This window comes from Narcine bancroftii, chromosome 3, assembly GCF_036971445.1.
Source record: "Narcine bancroftii isolate sNarBan1 chromosome 3, sNarBan1.hap1, whole genome shotgun sequence".
In the NCBI taxonomy this organism is placed as follows: Eukaryota; Metazoa; Chordata; class Chondrichthyes; order Torpediniformes; family Narcinidae; genus Narcine; species Narcine bancroftii.
Genome location: NC_091471.1, coordinates 290,808,370 through 290,831,298, shown reverse-complemented (window position 1 = coordinate 290,831,298; position 22,929 = coordinate 290,808,370). Strand labels below are relative to the sequence as shown.

General features: G+C 43.0%; 1 protein-coding gene across 1 annotated transcript in view; it reads left to right on the top strand.

Annotated features, from left to right (window-relative positions):
• Window positions 1-22,929, top strand: part of LOC138756840 (tyrosine-protein kinase JAK2-like) — a 61,940-nt gene that overhangs the window by 25,808 nt on the left and 13,203 nt on the right. The window contains exons 9-14 of the mRNA XM_069923231.1: window positions 2,805-2,938; window positions 10,402-10,540; window positions 11,487-11,638; window positions 13,481-13,631; window positions 16,879-17,018; window positions 18,170-18,359. Of these exons, the coding sequence (XP_069779332.1) occupies window positions 2,805-2,938; window positions 10,402-10,540; window positions 11,487-11,638; window positions 13,481-13,631; window positions 16,879-17,018; window positions 18,170-18,359 (906 nt within the window). The remainder of the gene's footprint in view (window positions 1-2,804; window positions 2,939-10,401; window positions 10,541-11,486; window positions 11,639-13,480; window positions 13,632-16,878; window positions 17,019-18,169; window positions 18,360-22,929) is intronic.

Sequence of the window (22,929 nt, the reverse complement as noted above, 5' to 3'; positions counted from 1 at the left end):
CCAACTGCCGAAGCGAGGCAACGACTGCACACTTGTAGTAAGTTGTCAGGGCGCTGGTAGCAGCTTCTCCACCTCCCCCGACCGGGACGTTGCTCGGACTCTGGCTGTTCTTCCTTCTTGACAAGGGGTGTTCCCACCCCTCAGAGAGTCTAAACTTCAGCAGCAGGACCACAGGCTTATATACCCCAAAAACAATTAATCATGCGCCTACTCCTTCTAATATTTGTCAGTCAAAATCAAAACTGAACATTACATTCTACAATTTAGAAGATTAATTATTATGGAACCAGGATGTTATAATTTCCTGGTTTATCTCGTAGATATAAAGACTTATTAAAACTTCTCGAGCAAGACAGGTTGTGACCAATTCGTCAATTTCAGAGTGTTGCATTTGACAACTGCTTTCCCTGGGCCTCACAGTGGAATTCCATTTCAAAGTGTATCTTCAGATAAGTCCCCATGGCTGAGTTTAATTACATCTGCTAGTTCTGAAAGTAAGGTGACCTGCGTGTGGACCCAGTGTCGTCAGTTCCACATAAGCAAAAAGCATTTGGGTACATGGTTTTAATCCTCCATTACACCATGAGCCATGGGAGCCAAGGAAATTTGGCTGATTGGATTCTGAATTAGCTTGCATTCAGAAAGCAGAGGGTAGGAATAGATGGAATGTATTCTGTCTGGAGGTCAATGATGAGTGGCATTCCACAGGGATCTGTTCTGGGATTTTTATAAATGACTTGGATGGAGATGGAAGGGTGGGTCAGTAATTTTGAAGATGATACATTGGTTGGCGGTCTTGTGGAGAGTGCTGAAGGATGTCATATGTTGCGGCAGGATATAGACAGGATGCAGAATTGGGCAGAGAAGTGGCAGATAATCTGGTTAATGTGATGTTGCTCTTTGAAAGGCCGAAAGAAGGTGGAGTCTGTGGTTAATGGCCAGATACTTAACAGTGTGGAGGAACAGAAAGATCTTGCGGTCCAGGTTCATAGAGCCCTCAAAGTTGCTATGTAAATTGATTGGGTGGCCTTCATTAGTTGGGGTATTTAGTTGGGGTAAGAGCTGTGAGGTTATGTTTCAGCTCTATAAACCTCTGGTTAGACCACACTTAGATTATTGTGTTCAGTTTGGTCACCTCATTGCAGAGAGGAGCTTTGGAGAGGAGATTTTCCAGGACATTGCCTGGATTGGAAAACTTGTCATATGAGGTAAGGTTGACAGAGCAAGGGCCTTTTCTCTTTGGAGTAAAAAAGGATTAGAGGTGACTTAATAGAGGTATAAGGGCCAAGATAGGGTGGACACCCAGCACCTTTACCCTGAGAGGCAGATATCAGAGGCAGTTTTCACATAACTCATTCTACATTCAAAATACTGAACCAGCATTTAAAGTAGAAGGACCAACCAAGGTAGGACATACATGATAAATGGTTGGGCACGGAGGAGTGTGGAAGAACAGAGGGATCTGGGAATACATTTACATAGTTCCCGGAAAGTGGAATCACAAATAGATAGGGTTGCAAAGAGAGCTTTTGGCATATTGCCATTCATAAATCAGAATTGAGTTTCAGGATTGGGATGTTATGGTAAAGTTGTAAAAGACATTGTTGAGGCCAAATTTGGACTACTATGTGCAATTTTGGTTACCTAACTACAGGAAATATATCAATAAGATTGAAAGATTGCAGACAAGATTTACTATGACGTTGCAGGGACTTCAGGAACTGAGTTACAGGGAAAGATTAAACAATAGTAAATACCAGAGGATATCTGTTTAAGGTGAGTGGAGGAAAATGTAGGGGAGACGTCAGAGGTAAGCTATTTACCAAGAGAGTGATGGGTATCAGCAATGCATTGTTGAGGGTGGTAGGTACATGGCGACTTTCAAATAACTCTTAGGTAGGCACATGGATGCGCAAAAAATAGAGGGTTAAGAATGTGAGATAGGTAAAATTCAATTGTGGAGTTGATTTACATGGGTCAGCACAATATTTGGGCCAAATGTCCGACCGATACTGTGCTGTAATGTTCTATAATTTGCAGATATCAGATTACACTGCAAACTAAAATTAATTAGCACCAAGCAAGGGCAGCATGAGAGAACTGTTATTCTGTTCATTCAGACACCTGATGGCTGAAGGGGGGGGGGAAAAAACCCTCTCTTTAAGCCTGTTGGTGTGCGCTTTCACACTCTTCTGCCTTCTCCTAGATGGGAGGAAGGAGAAGAGAGTGTGTCTAGTGAGTGATGGATCATTCAGTATTTGGACTGCCTTTACTCAGCAGTAGGAGATGTGTCCTAGGAAGGGAAGGAGGTTTGTGTTAGACATTGAGCTGCATTCACTACCCTCTACTTCTTCTTCTGATCTTGATCAGACCATCCTCCATACCACACTCTGATGCATCCAGCAAATATGCTTTTACTGCACCTTTAGAAGTTGTTGAGGGACAAGCGGGACTTGCTTTCTTCTTTAGTCTTCTGAGAAAATAGAGGTGTTGGTGCTTTCCTGACCATCATGTCAATGTGGTTGATCCATGTCAAATAATGACCTATCTAACTCCTTTGACTTCAGCCCTTTATCAAGCTCAGGCCCGAAACAGTGGCAATGTATCTTCACCTTCACTTCTTAAAGGCCCTGTTTGACCTGTTGAGTTTCTCCAGCATTTGTGTGTTTTTTCATTTAACCACGGTGTCAACAGAATCTTGTGTTTTATATCACTTTAGCTACTAATCTGGATGAATAGCCTATTCCTGTACCTGCAATGTCTTTCCAGTCTCAAGGGATTGATTTACTCCCTTTCCTTTGCAGATATCATGGTGCAGGAGTACATGAAATACGGAGCCCTGGACATTTACCTGAAGAAGAATAAAAATAACAGTTGTGTCAACATTAGCTGGAAACTTGAGGTTGCAAAGCAGCTTGCCTATGCCATGAATTTCCTGGTAAGTATCAGGCCAGATATCAGAGGCAATTTTCACATAACTCATTCCACATTCAACAGCTTGACTTCCAGGCCCAAAGTACTGAACCAGCATTTATAGTAGAAGGACCAACCAAGGTAGGACATGCATGGTAAATGGTTTGGCACTGAGGAGTGTGGAAGAACAGAGGGATCTGGGAATACATTTACATAGTTCCCGGAAAGTGGCATCACAGATAGATAGGGTTGCAAAGAGAGCTTTTGGCATATTGCCATTCATAAATCAGTATTGAGTTTCAGGATTGGGATGTTATGGTAAAGTTGTAAAAGACATTGTTGAGGCCAAATTTGGACTACTATGTGCAATTTTGGTTACCTAACTACAGGAAATATATCAATAAGATTGAAAGATTGCAGAGAAGATTTACTATGATGTTGCAGGGATTTTAGGAACTGAGTTACAGGGAAAGATTATACAAGTTAGCACTTTATTCTCTGGAGTGAAGAGAATGAGGGTAGAGGTATACAAAATTATGAGGAGTACAGCTAGATTAAATTCAAATAAGCTTGTTCCACTGAGGTTAGGTGAGATACAAACCAGAGGACATGGGTTAAGGGTGAAAGTGGAAAGTTTAGGGCAACATTAGGGGAACTTCACATTGAGAGGGGTGGGGGTATGGAATGAGCTGTCAATGTGGGCTCATTTTTCATATTTAAGAAAAATTTGGACAGCCATATGGATAGGATGAGTATGGAGGGCTAGGGATTGGGTGCAGATCAATGGCACTAGATAGATTAATAGTTTGGCACTGACCAGAATGGCCAAAAGGTCTGTTTTCTGTGCTGTAATTTTCTATGGTTGTAACTAAAATAGGAAAGGCTAGAAGCACTGGCAAGTCTTTTTGTGGAGCAAACCTGAGGTAGGTATGACACAGTACAAAAGTGCAGAGCTACAGAGAGCGGTCAGTTGGGATGAAGCAAAGGAAGCATAATTCTATTCATTTGAGGTTCATTCTGGAGTCTGCTAACATTAGGAAAGAAAAGAATATGGTGTGATATGAAATTACACTCGTGAATCAATTTCCTGATAGGAGAGATTGGGTGTTAATAGAGGGTGGCCAGGGTGTGTTGAATATGTTGGCTCCTTTTCCAAGGAAGCGGGAGAGAAATATAGAGAAGAGGGTGTGTGTGTGTGTGTGTGTGTGTGTGTGTGTGTGTGTGTGTGTGTGTGTGTGTGTGTGTGTGTGTGTGTGTGTGTGTGTGTGTGTGTGTGTGTGTGTGTGTGTGTGTGTGTGTGTGTGTGTGTGAGAGATAGTCTGAGCTAGGTTTACTGCAGATTTTTTTGGTTTTGTATGGAGCATTTCCCATCCCACATTATGTTTCAACCTGATAAAATGCTCTCGTTGGTGCACGTGTAGATATTTTTAAAAGATGCTGACTTGCTACATTTCCTCATGGTTCTAAGGAAAATCTCCAGGGTTCATCCAGAACTAACCATCCTTTCAGGGATGGGGCAGTTATGATGGGTAGTAGATGAGACTGAAACAATGTGGTTTCCAGTCCTACCTCCCCAGCACACTCCTGTGGCAAATGGCCAATATATTGAAAACAAGCTGGGTGAACTTTAAGCAAGTTTTAGCTAACAAAGAGAACTCAAGGGCTGTCACGAGCTCTGATTTACTGAGACAATACACATCTTACACCACTGTTCAAACATCCAAACACCCCAGCATAACAAACTACCTTTTAGGAATGGTGGAGTGAGGGGGTGAGCTTCAAGTTTATCCGGCAGCAGGCGGATAAACTGTTTTCCCTTAGGGGACTGCGTAATTTTTAGAGTGGCCACAGAAGGGCTGCCTGGAGAAAGGCAGCCCTTCTTTTAGCCCACAACTAGATTAACTGCGCTGGGTAGGTCACGTCCCCAGAATGGAGGACCATCGCCTTCCCAAGATCATGTTCTATGGCGAGCTCTCCACTGGCCACCGTGACAGAGGTGCACCAAAGAAGAGGTACAAGGACTGCCTAAAGAAATCTCTTGGTGTCTGCCCCATTGACCACCGCCAGTGGGCTGATCTCGCCTCAAACCCCGCATCTTGACGCCTCACAGTTCGGCGGGCAGCAACCTCCCTTGAAGAAGACCGCAGAGCCCACCTCACTGACAAAAGACAAAGGAGGAAAAACCCAACACCCAACCCCTACCCACCATTTTTCCCTTGCAACCGCTGCAACCGTGTCTGCCAGTCCCGCATCGGACTTGTCAGCGACAAACGAGCCTGCAGCTGACGTGGACATTTACCCCCTCCATAAATCTTCGTCCGCGAAGCCAAGCCAAAGAAAAGAAGATTAACATATTCATGAGGCTGTAATTTAATCCAGAATTGTTTGCACTTGCATAGTGGTGAGGAATTACTATGCAAATAGACTGGTTTTACAGGCCTGCTGCTTAATTAACTCATCAAACCATCTTGTCACTAAAAAACAATCTAACTACAGATTAATCAGCCTTTGCTGCTGTTCCTTCCATTTGTGGTAAACATCAGGATTTGTAAATCAAAGCAAGAGTCATCCCCTGCACCGCTGCAACCGTGTCTGCCTGTCCCGCATCGGACTTGTCAGCCACAAACGAGCCTGCAGCTGACGTGGACTTTTTACCCCCTCCATAAATCTTCGTCCGCGAAGCCAAGCCAAAGAAGAAAAGTCAATGTTATTTTCAGCCACTAACTACTACTAACCAACTACTAACCACGTGACCTGAAAGATTTTGTTTCTTGAATGCAACATTATCATCTGCCCATGAACTTCTCAACCTTTTTCTTTTCCATTCACCTACCACTTTAAGTGATCCCTAGGCCATAGGTGCTCTGTGATTAGTAAAGGATTGCTTAAGGTGGTATGTGGGTGGAAAGAAAAAGTTTGAAAAACACTGTTTTAATCGCACCTCATTGACTCGCTATGTGCACGATTTCATAAGGAAATGGGCCAAGGACAATTTTTCTCAAGCAAAGTATTTCAGTAACAATTGGGTCTAGAGCAGTGATTCTCAACCTCCCCTTCCCACTCATGTACTACCTTAAGCAATCCCTTACTAATCACAGAGCACGGATGGCAGAGGGAATACTTATGTGAGTGGAAAGAAAAAGGTTGAGAACCACTGTTCTAGTGTAACTGCATTTCCACAGCTGCTGCGTGTTTTTCAACATAATAAGTAAATCAGTTATCATTATGCGTCTTCTATGTTGCCTTCCTTGCAGATTGGTGTGGCTGGGTCTTCGTGCCATGTCGCCTGTTTTCCCTTTAGAATGGGTGGGGAGTGGGGGATCGTTTTCTCGGCTTTGTTGCAAATAATTGTTTTAGCTTGCCTTTATTATTGTACCTTTTAACAAGAACCGTTGTGCTACTTATCAATATTTAATAGGATGTATTGTTATTTGCATAATTGTCGGTATTAAAATGGCATTTGGTCTTTTGATGAAAAATGGTCTCTTTGAAAAGAAAGCAGGTAAAAGGAGTCACAAAATTTAAAAAAAAATGCAGAAGAATTCATTCTTTGCTCAAATCAGATTCGATCACTTCATGGCGATCTTTTAGATCATCTGGGTTTTGCGAGGGATGGAAAGATGTGCCCCTATTTATAAATTTAGACATACCACACGGTAACAGGCCGTTTTGGCCCAATTAACCTACAGCCCCCCAGTACGTTTCAAATAGGGGGAGGAAGCTGGATCCCCTAGAGGAAACCCACGCAGGCATGGGGAGAACATGCAAACCCCTTACAGGCAGCGTAGGATTCGAACCCTGGTCCCAATCCCTGGCATTGTAAAGGTGCAGAGCTAACCGCGACACCAACCGTGCCAGCACATCTCTGGCTCTATTCCATTCCGAGGTGAAAAGGCTGTGTGCCAGAGCTGAGTCAGCTGAGGTATTGTTATTGAGCAATGTTTGAACAATGAAACAATTGTTTTTTTACATTTCAAATCACACCCTTGGCTCTCCAAGTTTCTTAAAATGTAACATAAAAGGTGATTATATGTACCCCTACCCCCCACCCTGCGTGGCAGATAATCATGTTTCGAATCTGTAATGTGGCTCCAGCTGCACTGCACCCCTGTACAGAGCAAGTGCAGAATCACTGAATCGGAATTGATAGCTTAAAAGCAATTAGCACTGGGCCCTTGAAAAGCGAGGCCCATAGCATATGCTATTTTTGCTACTAAGTTAATCCGGTACTGAACACCTGAGCCCATCCTTGTGAATACCTGTGTATTCAGCCCTCTATTCCACTCCCTGGTCACCTACGATTATGTGGCCAAACACAGTTGTAGCTCAATCTATAAATTCAAGGATGACAACCCTGTCATTAGCAGGATTGCTAACAATAACAAAACAGAGTACTGAAGAGGGATAGAGGGGTTTATGGGTTGGTGCCAGGACAACATCTCCCTCAGTGTCAGCAAGGCCAAGGAACTGATGATCACGGTCGGCACCAAGGGGAGGGATTCGTGGGCATGGCCTCTCCTTGCGAGGAGCTGTGCCCCCCCATATGCTCGGGGCCATCGCTCGCCATCAGACCCGCCCCCACCCGCATCACTAGTGTGCGATAAGCATCACTAACGTCCAGCTTGATGCACGCTAGTGACTCTCCACGCAATAAAAGGAGCACCTTCGGCTACTGCATCAGAGAGACGGAGGTTTATGTCTGTTCGGCAGGTAGGCCACCACCAGCAACCCCCTCCCCTCCCCACTTAGTGAGTTTATGACTGTCAGACTGTGCCCCACCCAGTTACCATAATGCCCTCCTCTAAAACTCATTCCGACACTGACCATGATAGGAGCAGGAGTGGATCTCAATCCCCTGTCTGCATTAACAGTGCTATGTAGAGACAGAACATAGATCAGTGCGTCCCGACCTATATAAACCTACTCCACATCAATCCAACACTTCTCTCCCTCAATTTTTCTTACATCCATGTGGCTATCTAAGAATCTTTTAGACGTTCCTTTTGTATCAGCAGCCTCTACAATGCATTCCAGGCCGCCACCATGCTCTGTAAAAAGAAACATCTTTGACGTCTCCCCAGGATTTTCCTCCACTTACCTTCAAGAGATGTCCTCTGGTATTGATCATGGCCACCCTGGGAAAAAAATGCTGGCTCTCCTCTCTTTCTATGCCTCTCATAATCTTATATACCATCCATTTGTTGGGAGGGTCTCCCTTTCCGCCTCCCCCCCCCCCCGCCCATCGATGTGATCTACTGAGATTGTTATCTGAAGAGGGCGCACAACATCCACACACAGCATCTTTCAGCTACTCCCACCGGAAGAGAGATACAGGAGTGTCAGAGCCAGAACCACCAGGCTGAGGAACAGCCTCTTCCCATGGGCAGTGAGAATGCTGAACAACTGCTCCCATTAACTTTCTCTTATTTAACAAAGAAGATAGAACACAATAGCATGGTACAGGACCTTTGGCCCTTCATGTTGTGCCCACTCATATATTCCTTCAGAAAAATGTATGAAACCCTTCCTACCTCATAACCCTCTTCCATTCATGTTCCTGTCTAAGAGTCTCTTAAATGCTCCTAATGTTTCAGCTTCCATTGCCATCCCTGGCAGTACATTCCAGGCAACCACAACTCTCTGTAAAAAACCTACCCCTGATGTCTCCCCTAAACTTCCCTCCCTTCACTTTGTCCTCTGGTGTTTGCTACTCTCACTGCGGGGAAAAGGCATTGGTTGTCCACCAAAATCTTGTAGCTCTCTAGTAAGTCTCTTTTCATCCTTCTTTGCTCCAATGAGAATTGTCTCTACTCTGATAACCTTTTCTTAAAAGACTTATTTTCCAATCCAGGCAACATCCTGGTAAAATTATTTATTGATGAAATATTTATTTAATAATTTTTCTTTATGTATATATGTTCTGCATATGTATCGCTTGTCTGTATGTGTGTTATGTCTGGTTGTGTATTTGCATGTATTTGCACTGAGGAGCTGATTATAGATTTTAGGAAAGAAAAACTAGAGCTGTATGATCCAGTGATCATTGGGGGATCAGAGGTGGAGAGAGTGAGCAAATTTAAATTCCTGGGGTCACTATCTTGGAGGACCTGTCCTAGACTCATCATATTAATGGCATTTGTGAAGAAAACATGTCAGCGCCTCTACTTCGTCAGGATTTTGCCAAGGTTTGGTATGACATTGACAAACTTCTACAGATGTGTAGTCAAATGTGCTGGCCAGCTGTATCACAGGCTGGTATGGGGCACCAAAACCTCTGAGCAAAAAAATCCTGCAAAATGTTGCGGTCTCAGCCCAGGAAATCACAGACAAAACCCTCCCCACCATCTAAAACATCTACAGAGAATGCTGCCTTTGGAGAACATCAGCAATCATCAAGGATCCACTCCACCCAGGACATCCTCTTATCTTGCAGCTGCCATCAGGAAGGAGGTATAGGTGCCACAAGACTCACACCACCAGGTTCAGGAACAGTCAGGGACTTGTACTTTGCTCATTATTAATTTTCACAGTCACTTTGTTTACATTTCTTTTCCATTCTTCCTCTTTTATACATTTCATTCTTCTTGAGTTCAGATTATGGTGGGTGATAATTAGAAATTTTGCTTGATGTCATGTATGTAGTCTGTCAATAAATTTGAACTTTGAACATCATTGTGGCACACTGCTGTATTCCTGATTATCTGGCTCTGCTCCGTTCTGTGACTGTATCTGTGGCCCCTCCTTCTTTTGATCTTGTATAAAGCCTCTAACACCTTGACTCTTCTCCAGAAAGCCGGGTCATGGCACGGGATGAGGTTGTGAATAAATCAATGACTCAGTCTCAGCCTCTCGAGTTATTCACTGGGTGTCAATCATTTTTTATTAAACGATGATTCTTATTTTGTATTGCTATCAAGGAAACATCTTCTCAAGGCCCGCCAGGGTCATACATGTTTCAGCCGTAATCACTCACACTTCTAAATTTTATGGATACAAGCTTAACCTGTGCAATCTTCCCACAAAACACAACTAACCCTGTCCAGGTACTAGCCTAATAAACCATTAACCTGCTTCCTGGACATTATTTCCTTCCTTACATACAACCTCTAATGCTCTGTGTATGACAGGTCTTGTATTCAGTTCTGTATAATTGAAGCAAATTCTCCTATATTTGTAAAATTCTGTAAATACAGTTTATTCTCCCTTTAACAACAGTATTGTTGCTGAATGAAAGCCATTTCACATCACAATGGGAACAAACTTTTGATCTCGTTGTGTCAAGTCCTAATTGGCCCACTGCAGCCATTGTTGGAGAGTAAGCTTTATTTACTCCATGTGTTTATATTTTGTGCTATTTTGATGTGGCTCAGGAATATACATCGGATCTGGCTCTGGATTGCGGGAAATGGCCAAACCCACCCAGCTTCTTATGAGCAGCTCTTGCCCCATTCACTGAAGAATTTCTAACATCAGGCTTTCTGTTTGCAGGATGACAAGCAAATAGTCCATGGTAATGTTTGTGCAAGGAATGTTTTGCTGACACGAGAAGGAGACCCCACAGCCGGGTATCCTCCATTTATCAAGCTGAGTGACCCAGGAGTCAGTGTGACCATTCTGCCAAGTGAAGGTAATAAGAGACTCACACCACCAGGAGTCTACTGTGTCACTCTGCTAGGTGGGGCTAGCTAACCAGGTCTACAATTGGCTTACTGAAGGAGGCAGAGGGTGTTAAAGGAGTGTTGATGATGCTTTTCTTTTTGATAGTCTGTGACATATAGTGTACTTCAAGGATCAGTGCTGAGGTATTTGTATTCCGTGATTCAAATTAAAGACTTGGATGTGAATGTAGGAAATGTATCATGGCCTCAGATGAAAAGTGAGCACCTGAAATGCTCATCTCAGGGATGACTTTGTAAACTCTTGATGGAATTTACTACAAAAAAACTGCACTGCACAGTACAGGTCCTTTTGCCCACCATGTTGTGCCAATCTTTATAAAGCAATATCATCAATCTAACCCTTCCCTTGCTCACATCTTTCACCCTTTATTTTTCTTACATCCATGTACCTATTGAAGTCTTTTAAATATCCCTATTGTGTCAGCCTCCACCACCACTGCTGGCCACGCATTCCAGGCACCACCACTCCCTGTGCAAAGATAAAACCTTTCCTATTTGCATTTCGCCTCTGGGAAAAAGGTACTAGCTGTCCACCCTGTCTTTGCCTCTCATCCACCTCTATCAAGTGGCCTCTCATCCTCCTTCATTGTAAAGAGAAAGTTCCAGCTGCTCAATTTTTCTTCAGTAAGACACATTCTCCAAACTAGGAAATCCCCTGGTAAATTCATGTAAAAACTCAATGCTGGAGAAACTCAGCAGGTCAAACCTTGGGCACCTGCCTATATTTTGATTATTTTGATGAATACATCCTATTTATACCCTGCTGTAATCTACGATGATTTTCTACATTATCCATGACTTTCCATGGATCCCAGAGTCTTATCCTGCAGGATAGACAGATTGAGAGTTTGAAAATGCTCAATAAAAAATGACAAGGATTTTTTTTTAATGCAGTTCGCATTGACAGGATCCCATGGTTGGCTCCTGAATACATTGACAAAATCACACATCTGATTCCAGAATCAGACAGGTGGAGCTTTGGAACAACTCTTTGGGAAATATTTAGTGGAGGAGACCTTCCACTCCATAGCATGGAACCCAAGCAGGTGAGGAATCTTTTATTTTACATCATATGTGCATTTGTGAGGTGTGTCGTGTGTGGGATGTGTCATGTGTGTGGGGTGTGTATTGTGTGTGTGTGTGTGTGTGTGTGTGTGTGTGTGTGTGTGTGTGTGTGTGTGTGTGTAAGAGTGTGTGTTGGTGGTGTCTGTGTGAGAATGTGTGTACATGACTTGTGTGTGCACGTGTGAGTGAGATTGTGTAAGTGAGAGTGTGTGAGTGTGTGTGTTTGTGGTGTGTGAGACCTTGCATATGTGACGTGTGTGTGCGCGCATGAGTGAGAGTGTGTGACTGTGTGTGAATATGTATGTATCTATATGGTGTGTGCAAGTGTATGAGAGGGTGTGTGTGAGTGAGAGTGTGTGTGTGAGAGAGTGTGGGTGAGTGTGTGTGTGTGTGTAGGGAGGATGTAATTGCATTGGAGGGTGTGCAGAAAAGATTTGCCAAGATATTGCTTAACATAGAACTCTGAACAATGCAACAGAAGAACAGGGCAACGAGAAACTGCAGATGCTGGATAACTGGAGCAACACAAAAAGCTGGAGAAATACAGTGGGCAGGCAGCAATCATAGAAGATAGTAGACAAACAACATTTTGGGTTGATACCCTTCATGAGGAAGAGCAAGAATTAAACAGAAGAACAGGCCCTTCAGTCTACATGTCTGGACTGAACATGATGACCATTTTAAAGTAGATCTCTGGTGCTTGTATGATGCATACCTTGGGATGGGACATTTCAGTTTTCTGGAGAGGCTGGGTAGTCTGGGCTTGTCTTCCTTAGAGTGGAGAAGACTGAAGAGAATATACAAATTATGAAGAGCAAAGTGAATCATAGGATTTTTTTTTCTCTATATAAAGTTATTGAAATCCAGATGGTGAAACTTTTAGGAATTAAGAAGTTGTGGTAAGTTGAGAAAGATTTTTTTTTTCACCCAGTGGGTGTTTGGAATATGGAAAGCATTGCCTGAATGGGTGCTGGGGGCAGAGACTCCCATAACACTTGAGTACCTGGATGAACATGGGAATTACTCAGGCTATGTAACAGGTTGTGGTAAAAAGGATTAATATATGTGGGCATATGATGGTCAGCATGGACAAAGGGGCTGAAATGCCTGCATCTGTGGCCCTTGACTCTGAATCTACATCGGTGTCAGTGGTGATTGTGGAATGAAAAGCCAAATTAATGGGGCAAACTGCCCAGACCAACTTTAAAACAATATGACTGGACAGGATTTTTAATGTTCCAATCCAAGAGGCAGTCAGGACACTTCATTCCAAAGAAAGCACCTCCTTCAGTGCAGTGTTCCTCAACATGTATTGATGCTGTTGTCAAGTGCTTGGGGCAGGACTCAAATGCCCAATACCACAGAGTGAACTCTGATGCAGATTGAAGTTTCTCTTGTCTGCAGGGCTGAACATTTATTGGTTCTGGAATGTAGATGTACTGCATGGTGATAGGTCTTTCCAGCTCATGAGCCCATGCTGCTCAAATACCCCAATTAACCCACAAGCTCTGTATATTTTTGAACAGTGGGAAGAAACCTGAGCTCCTGGAGCAAACCCAGGCAGATGCAGGGCGAATGTACAAACTCCTTATGGAGATCCCTGGATTTGAAACCAAGTCGCTGGCATTGTAATCATGTGGCACTAACTGCAACGCTAACATTGCCACCATGTGTAGACAAGTTATTAGATAGTTTTAAATCTTTGACCTGCTTAAAGAAACTGAACAGGGGTTTGTACTTTATGGCAGGGCCCTAATGAAACAAACGAAACCACATTTCTGTAAATGTGTTTACACTTGTCTTGATGCCCATTTGTTATGCAGAAGCTGCAGTTTTACAAAGACCACCTTCAACTTCCTGCTCCCAGGTGGACAGAGTTGGCAAACCTCATCAATTGGTGCATGAACTATCGGCCTGAACTGCGACCCTCTTTCAGAGCCACCATCAGGGAGCTCAACAGATTAAACACATCAGGTAAGAAGGCTCGTAAAATCTGTGAGGACTCCTATCACCCCATGCGCAGCATCTTCCAGCTACTCCCGTTGGGGAAGAGATACGGGAGTATCAGAGCCAAAACCACCAGGCTGAGGCACAGCTTCTTCCAGCGGGCAGTGTGACTACTGAATGACTGATGAACAGCTAAACTGCCAACCTAGACTGACTGGGGTCTTTCAGTTGAGAAGTCCAGAATCAAGTTGCAGAGAGAAGTGTTGAGTCGCAGCGAGTTTATCCACCAGCCTCTGAGGTAAAATCATGTTGAACACTCATCCGAAGTTTATAAAATCATCAGAAGTATCGTTAGGGTAGGAAACCAGAGGTAAAAATGGGTTCTCCTGGGGTAAAAATGACCATAACTAGAGGACATGTATTTAAGATAAGGGGGAAACGTTTGGTGTGGCAATATTTTACAAGAGAGTAGTAAGTATATGGAATGGGCTGCCAGGAATAGTGGAAGCAAACACGACAGAAGCTTTTAGATGGGCACATGGATACGCAGGGAATAAAAGGATCTGGATCATGTGCAAGCTGCAGAGGTCCGTTTAAATTGCCATCAAGTTGGCTGAAGTGCCTGTTCCTGTGCTGGACTGCTCTATGATCAATGTTCCATGTGCATGGTCCCATGAAATCTAAAAAAAAAGATTAAAACTTCCCTCCAGGCAGTTACATCAAAGGCCCATAGGATCTGGCAGTGTGAAACAGGTATTTGGTTTCAACTCACCCATGCTAACCATGATGGTTTCAAACACTGATCTCATTTGGCCTGAGTCTGTCCAAGCCAGGTGCCTGTCCAAATGCTTTGTGATGGTTCTTGCCCTCCACTCCTTCTCTGGCAGCTCATTCTGGATGTTTTCCCTCCCTAGTGAGGGAAGAACTTAATCCCTCTGATGTCCTTTAAATGTCTGTCTATCTTATCCATGGCTCTCACAATTTTATAAATCTTTACAAGGTCAGTCCTCACTCTTGTATTCCAGAGGGAATAAACCTTTCTCCGAACCTAAAGCCCTTCCTTCTCGGTGACATCCCGGTGAGACCTGCTGTCTCTCTATTGCTATCAGATCCTACCATGAGGTGACCAGATGTCCACACAATACTCCAAGTGCAGTCTAGTCAGTGTTTTGTACAGCTGTGTCTCAAATCATATACTCAATGCCACAGCCTCTAAAGGCAAGCATACCAAATGCCTTTTTCTCTATCCTAATCACCTGCATTGCCACTGTCAAGAGGTATGTATTACATCTCACAGTCTCTCTGCACATCAACGCTCCCAAGATCCCTGCCATGTATACGACCTCCCAGAATTTTAATCTAAGTGTATCAACTCACACTTATTTGGATTAAATTCCATCAACCCTCCGTCCCGCCCAATTTTCCAGCTGATCCCATAAGATATAAAGTTGCCTCTACTCTCGGTTATTGGAAGTTAGAACTCACTGCCGAAAAGGCTGGTGGAAGCAGAAACCTTCAGCACAATTAAAAACAAATCTGGATGAGCACTTAGAACCAAGAATAGTCTACAACAGATCCCTCAGCCCACAGTGTCTGTGGTGAATATGATGTAAATTAAACTAAGTCTCTTTTATTTGCACATAATCTGTATCCCTTCATTCCCTGCATCTTCATGCGTCTATTTGAAAGCCTCTTAAATGCTACTATCATATCTGCTTTCACCACTACTGCTGGTAGCCCGTTCCAGGCACCCACCACTCTGTGTAAATAAAAAACTTGACCAGCACTTTCCTTTAAATTTTCACTCTGATGTGATATTTTATAATGTATGAAGTAAGAAACAGGAACTAAAGTAATCTGGGGAGCTCCACTTTGGATAGATGTGGATGGGGAACATAAACTTCCTGTGCTGCTGGTTTTCATCATTCTACACAAGTTTCAGAGCAGCAGCTTCTGTGGACAATGGAGGCTTTGATATCATGAATTCAAAAGCTTCAAATAATGCTTCAGATGCTCAAACTTTGAAATAGAAACAGAAAATGGTGGAAATGTTCAGCACGTTGAGGAGCACCTGAGAGGAGAGCAGGGTATGTTTCATCGCCCCTCTCTGTAACTGGATTCTGGACTTACCAACGGAAAGACCACAGTCTGTCCAGGTTAGTAGCACAATGTCAAACACTGTCATACTGAGTACTGGTGCACCTTAAGGCTGTGCGCTCAGCCCACTCCTGTTCATGTTACTGACCCGGGACTGCATTGCCAGATCCAGCTCCAAAATTGTCATCAAGTTAGTAGATGACACAACAGTAGTTAGCCTCATCTTCAACAATGATGAGGTGCACTACAGAGAAGAGGTGGAAAATCTTGTGGTACGGTGCAAGAGTAACAACCTGAGTCTCAATTGGACAAGAGGAAGGAAATGATCATGGAATTCAGGAGGACAAGGAATGACCACCCTTTACTACACTTCAACAACTCTGTGGAGGAGAGAGTGGAGAGCACCAAGTTCCTTGGAGTTCACTGTCTTAACTAGCGACCTATTCTGGACAGACAACATCTCCTCACTTATCAGGAAGGCGCAACAGTGACTGCACTTCCTGAGAAGATTAAAGCGGGCAAGGCTACCAGCCACCATTATGTCAACCTTCAACAGGAGCTCTCTCAAGAGCATCCAGAAATTGATTGAAAATCAATCCACAGGACTCCTCCACCCACCCCCCCGCCCCAACCATTGACATGAGCTACCAGGATCATTGTCTAAAGAGGGTGTGAAAAAAAATCATTGAGGACCCCTTCCACCTTGCACACAGCATCTTTCAGCTGCTCCTGTTGGGAAAGAGATACAGGAGTATCAGAAGCAGACCCACCAGGCTGAGGAACAGCTTTTCCCACGGGCCGTGAGACTGCTGAACAACTGAAGGAACTGCTCACACTAACCTATTCACAAAGCAATTTATTTATTTATTTATTTGTATATAAGGATACTTGTTCTGCATGTCTATTATTTGTCCCTATGTGTGTTATGTCTGGCTGTGTGTCTACATGTTTTGCACTGATGACTGGAGAATGTTCTTTCGTCAGGTTGTACTTGTATAATCAGATGGCCACAAACTTGATTTGGGGTTGATGAGCTTCCATCACTGGGCCTAACTCTGAGAATTTCCAGCATTTTTATATCTCCCTGTGTGCCCCATTTGTTCTGCCCAGAATTGAAAGCTTTGTAGTTGGAGATCTAAGTCGTAAAGTGTACTTCACGATGCTTGCTATCTTACAGATTACGAACGACTGTGTGACTTGTCCCCCACTGGACTCCCAAATACAAACAATTTCTGGAATTTTGTTGCTGTAAGGCAACAGGAAGATCCCATTCTCTTTGAAGAGAGGCACCTCAAATTCATTTCCATGTTGGGCAAGGTACTGTCATTATGTTCAGCTGAACTGGAGGTGGTAGAAGGGAAGATGTGGGGACTATGTATTTCCTCAGGTTGTCTCAAAGATCTGAATTAATTTTCAAATGTTTTAGCCTTTCATGTGAAGTTGGAGCTGTTTGTGTTGCACAGCTGACACTAGAACATAACATTAAATGATAAGTTAATTATTTTCAATGTATTCATTCATAGATCAATGCTGGACAATAATGTTGGCTTCCAACTATGTTGCAGAGCTTTTAATACCCACTAAGATGCCCACGTGGGTGATCGTCTGACTGTCAACGCTGCAGCCCTCTCATTGTGTTTCTCTGGATGTTTCAGAGTGGCCTTTGGAGTGGGATTTGAATTCAAATTTAGATGAGATAGCTATGCCATGGAAGTGCTCATCTGTTGCATTAGTAAAGCAGAGAAAAGTAGCAACATTGAGGCCAATTCCTCCCCGGAGAGCTGGACGTGCTTACAGGAGTGCAGTTGAGATTAAGTTTGGTGAACCTTGCCATTTACAGGTAGATGGTAATTAGGATGCAATGCCTGGCATTAGGGAAATAGAGCAAGAAACATGTAGAGTTCATGCCACAGGAGAAGCCCACTTACTCCATTGTTTCAGTGCCAGATAGATGAGAGATGTGTGGCCGTTAGGGCTTGATGTGTGAAGCGCGTTATGATAGGAAGAATGAAGAGAGATGAATAGAAGAAAGAACATTGTTCAGCAAAGAGGGGTTGAAGAGTATGGGTACGCAAGTCATTGGAAGTGCAGAGCAGGTTGAGAAAGTAGTTAATGGGGCATACACAATTCAGGGCTTCTCGAGTGACCATTCTTTGAAACTCAATCAGATAGAATGCAGGGGCAGCAACTAATTAGGAAGGCTGTTGGGATGTTGGCCCTGATTGCAAGTAAGTTTTGATGGATCATTATGAGGAGTTACCTGGAATATTACATCCTAATTTGGCCTTGTTATTGCAGGAGGAAGCATTGCAGAAAGGAGTGATGTAATGAGAAAGATTGAGCATGCCAATATAAAAGAATGAAATGTGACCTTTTTGAATTTAATGTGTTGGTGGAGATGAGAGTCTGGAATACTTCCTGGAAAGGTTGATATTCTCTTACAATTTATCCTGTTAATTCACTGACAGGGAAATTTTGGCAGTGTAGAGCTGTGCCAATATGATCCCCTTGATGACAACACAGGGGATCTGGTGGCTGTGAAGAAATTGCAACACACCACGAGAAAGCACCTTTATGACTTTGAGCGGGAAATTGCGGTGGTCAAGAATCTCCACAATGAACACATTGTCAAATATAAAGGAGTTTGCTGCAGTGCCGGTGAGTGGGATTCATGCATCCATTCTTTATTTTTGTTCTTTTATAGATATAGAATCAGAGTTATACAGCATGGAAACTGACCCTCATGTACAACTGCTCTATGCCTAGTTCAGGTACTTTCCTGAGCTAGTCCCATTTGCTTGCATTTGGGGTGTATCCCTCTGAACCCTTTCCAGCTATCCAATTCCATTGATACTCATTAAATATTTAAATTGTACCTTCCTCGACCACTTCCTCTGGCATCTTATTCCAGATTACCTCCAACCTGTCCTTCAACTACCTTTTAAGCCTTTCCCTTTCACATCAAGCCTATTCCCTCCTCTTTTAAGCTCCTGTCCTCTGAACAAAGACGTTAACAATCCACATTATTAATGTCCTTCATGATTTATAAATCTCAATACGTCCTCCTGGGCCTGATGGGAGAGAATCCCAGTTATTGAAAGAGGCAAGTAAGTACATTGCTTGCCTTTGACAAATATCTTGGTTTCCTCACTTGTGACAGGGAAGGTCCCCAAGGACTGGAGAGTGGCTAATGTACCTTTGCTCAACAAGTGTTAGAAGAATAATTAGGAAAATTATAGGCCAGTGAGTCTCACATTAGTGGTAGGAGGGACCTCATAGAAGCTTTTTGAATGTTGAAAGGCCTGGACAGAGTAGATGTGGCAAAGTTGTTTCTCATAGTAGGGGAGTTGAGGACAATAGGGCACAAAGTCAGAATTGAAGGGCACCTGTTTAAAGCAGGAATTTATTTAGCTAGAGAGTTGTGAACCTCTGGAATTGATGCCATGGGTGATTGTGGAGGCCAATCATTGGAATGTATTTAAGGCAGAGATTGATAGGTTTCTATCTGTTGTATTATGTACAAATTGGCTGAATAGAACATAGAACATTACAGTGCAGTACAGGCCTTTCAGCCCACAATATTGTGCAGAATTAGGCAAACATGGTCTACAACTATCTAACTTTCCCTGACTTCATACCAATAACCCTCTTACATCCATGTTCCTGTGTAAGTGTCTTGAGAATTTCCCAATTGTACCTGCCACCACCACCACCCCCGACAATGCATTCCAGGCACCCACCACATTCTGTGTAAAAAATCAAAAGCACAACCTCTTACATCTCCCTTAAAATTTCCTCCACTCACTTTAAACAGATGTCCTCTGATATTTGCTATTGTCACCCCAGTAAAAAGAAGCTGGCTGACCACCCTGTCTAAACCCCTCATACATCTTATACACACTCTTAAGTCATCTCTCATCCTTTGTCGGCTAGCTCTGTTAATCTTGCTTCAAAATACATGTTTTCTAATCCAGGTAATACCTTGGTAAATCTCTTATACACCCTTTCCAGAGCATCTACATCCTTCCTGTAATGAAGTGACCAGAACTGAATGCAACTTCCCTAAGTGTGATTCCAACTAGAGTTTTTTTAGAGCTGCAACATTATCTCATAGCTCATGAACTCAAAAGTTCCAACTAATGAAGGCCAACACAGCATATGCCGCCTTAACCACGCTATCCATTTGTGTGACAACTTTGAGGGATCTATGGACCTGGACTACTAGATCTCTTTGTTCATCCACACTGTTAATAATTCTGCCATTAACCATGTACTCCACCTTTAAGCTTGACCTTCCAAAGTGCATCACTTCACACTTATGCAGATTGAACTCCATCTGCCACTTCTAGACCCAACTCTGTATTCTGTCTATATTGTGTTGTAACCTATAGCAACTGTCTACACTATCCATAGCACCTCCAATCTTTGTATCATCTGCAAACTTACTGACTTAACACTCCATTTCTTCATCCAAGTCATTTATAAAAATCATAAAGAGGTGGAACTCCATGCAGACTACATTCATTGACCTCCATGCAGACTACATTCCATCTACTACTACCCATTGACCTCCATGCAGACTACATTTCATCTACTACTACCCTCTTCTTTCTGCAGGCATCAATTCCATAAGGCACAGGAGCAGAAATAGGATATTCAATCCATTGAGTCTATCTGCCCCACCATTTACCCATGAACTGATCTTCTAAGTGAACACCCTTCAATCCTGAAGTTGTGCCCTCTTGTCCTAGACTCTCCCACCATTGGAAGCAACCTTTCTACATCTACTCTTTCCAAGCCTTTCAACATTTGAAATGTTTCAATGAGATTTCTCCCCATTTATTCTCTTAAATTTCAATGAGTACAGGCCTAGAGCTGTCAAATGTTCCTTGTATTCATTCCCAGAATCATCCATGTGAACCCCCTCTGATCCCTCTCCTTCCTTAAATGAGGAGCCCAAAACTGTTCATGATACTCCAAGTGAGATCTCACCAGTGCCTTAAAGAGCCTCAATATCACATCCCTGCTCTTATATTCTATTCCTCTTGAAATGAATCCCAATATTGCATTTGCCTTCTTCCCCACTGATTCAACATGCAAGTTTACTTTCCAAATTCTACAAGCCAAGGTTCCCTGGATCCAATGCCTCATGACTTTCTGAATGAGCCGCCCATGTGATAAACATAGGACCAAGTCTTTCAATGTATCTCAATACAAATAACAATAAACAATTCCATTCAGTTCAATTCAGGAGGCATTTCAAATGGTGGTGATTTTTTAAATATTTCTCTCCCTAGAAAGCTATGGGTGGCTTTTTTTCCAGTTTTTCCAAATTCCTGAAGGTATTTGGATGGAGAACTAGAGTCAGGCAGGGACAGAAACTAACTAATATTGAACCAAATGGAAAATAAATAAACTTGTGGATGCTGGCATCTGAAATAAAACAAAAATGTTGGGAGAGCCAAGTAGCATTCCTGGAAAGAGACTCTACCAATGATCCCGATCTGAGTGTAATCGAGGTGAACAGAAGTGAATTTCATTATAATTACTCCACTCGTCTCCTTTCAGGTTGAAGAATAAAATTCATCCCGTTTATCTCCAGATATATCGAAGAAAGCGTTTTTAACGACATTGATCAATGGACCCAATTTCCAGCCACACATCTACATATGATGTGGTTATTGATATAAAGAGTGGATAAAGTTCGAACTTTATTTCTGAAAAGTCACTGCCAAAAATGATCCTTTGTCACTTACTTAGACTTGGATTTTATGGATTTTCGAAAGGAAAAATCTAAAACCACTTTATTTTTAATTAGAAGCCGAGAGTCACACAGCACAGATTAGGAACTTCAGCCCAACCTGTCTATGGTGGCCAGGAAGCCATCTGGGCTGGTCCCATTTGCCTACATTTGATCCATATCCTTCTAGACCCTTCCTATCTACATATATGCCCAAATTTGTACCCAATTCTGAAATTTCGTCTGACAGATTGTTCCCTATATGGACCACTGCGTGAAAATGATGCCCTCAGATTCCTCTCTGCTCTCACCTTAAATCTATGCTCTCTCATCCTAGAGATGTCTACCATGGGAACTGGACTTTACAATCCTCTCTAAGAATACCCCTCAGCCTCCTGTGCTCCAGAAAATAAACACTCAGCTTATCAAGCCTCAGGCCCCAGTAATATCCTGGTAAATCTCTTCCATGGCCTTTCCAAGTTAATGACATCTTCATAACATCTGGGTAACCAGAACTGCACACAGTTCACAAGTGTTTTTCTTGCCTTGCACACATGTCTCATGCTGTCTCAACTTTGGGACTCAGTACTCTGCTCAGTGAAGGGCAGCATGACTCACACCTTCTTCACGACCCAGTCAGCCTGAGCCTTCACTCTCTCCTTGGTTCTCCTTGATTTACTGTGTATATCCTACTTTAATTTGACTTGTCAAATTACATCACCTCACACTTATCAGAGTTACATTTCATTTGCCAATCCTTGGCCACTTTCTGATGTGATCTAGATCCTGGAGTACTCGGATATCTATTGTCTGATTAATGTTAAACATGAGCTGCCCATCCCTCTGGTACATTTGTTAAACTCTCCCCACTGCACTAGCAAGCAATCCCCCATGGCTGTTGATTCCTAGTCCTGCCCAAGTGTAGATTGTCTAATTTATGCTGGCGCACCCATGCCCAGAACCATTTCAGTGCCCCAGGAATCTGCAATTCTTCCTCCCAGACCACTAACGAAGCCTCATATTTATTCTAACTATTTTTCTGTTTTTACTCTGACATTCTAAGATTGCTACCTTTTGAGGTCCACTTTTCAATTTATCTCCTGGCTCCCTAAATTCGGTTAATCAGACCTAATTTTTTTTCTTTATCATTCATATCTACATGCACTATGATAACTGGCTGTGCACCCTCCTCTGTCAACAGCCACTGTGGGACATCTCTGATCCTTGCACCTGGGAGACAACACACCAACCAAGAGTTCAAATTGTGGCTATAGAGGTTCCTGTCTATCCCCCTTACAGTGAAATACCTTAAAAACCCCTAACACTACAGCTCTGCTATTCTTTTTCTTGTTCTGGGCACCAGAGCCACTCACAATGCCATGATCCTGGCTCCTGCTACCTTCCTCTGAAGAAAAATCTGCCCCAACAGCCCTGTCTTTTCTTATTAGACATACAGCACCTTAACAGGCCAATTTGGCCTTTTGAATC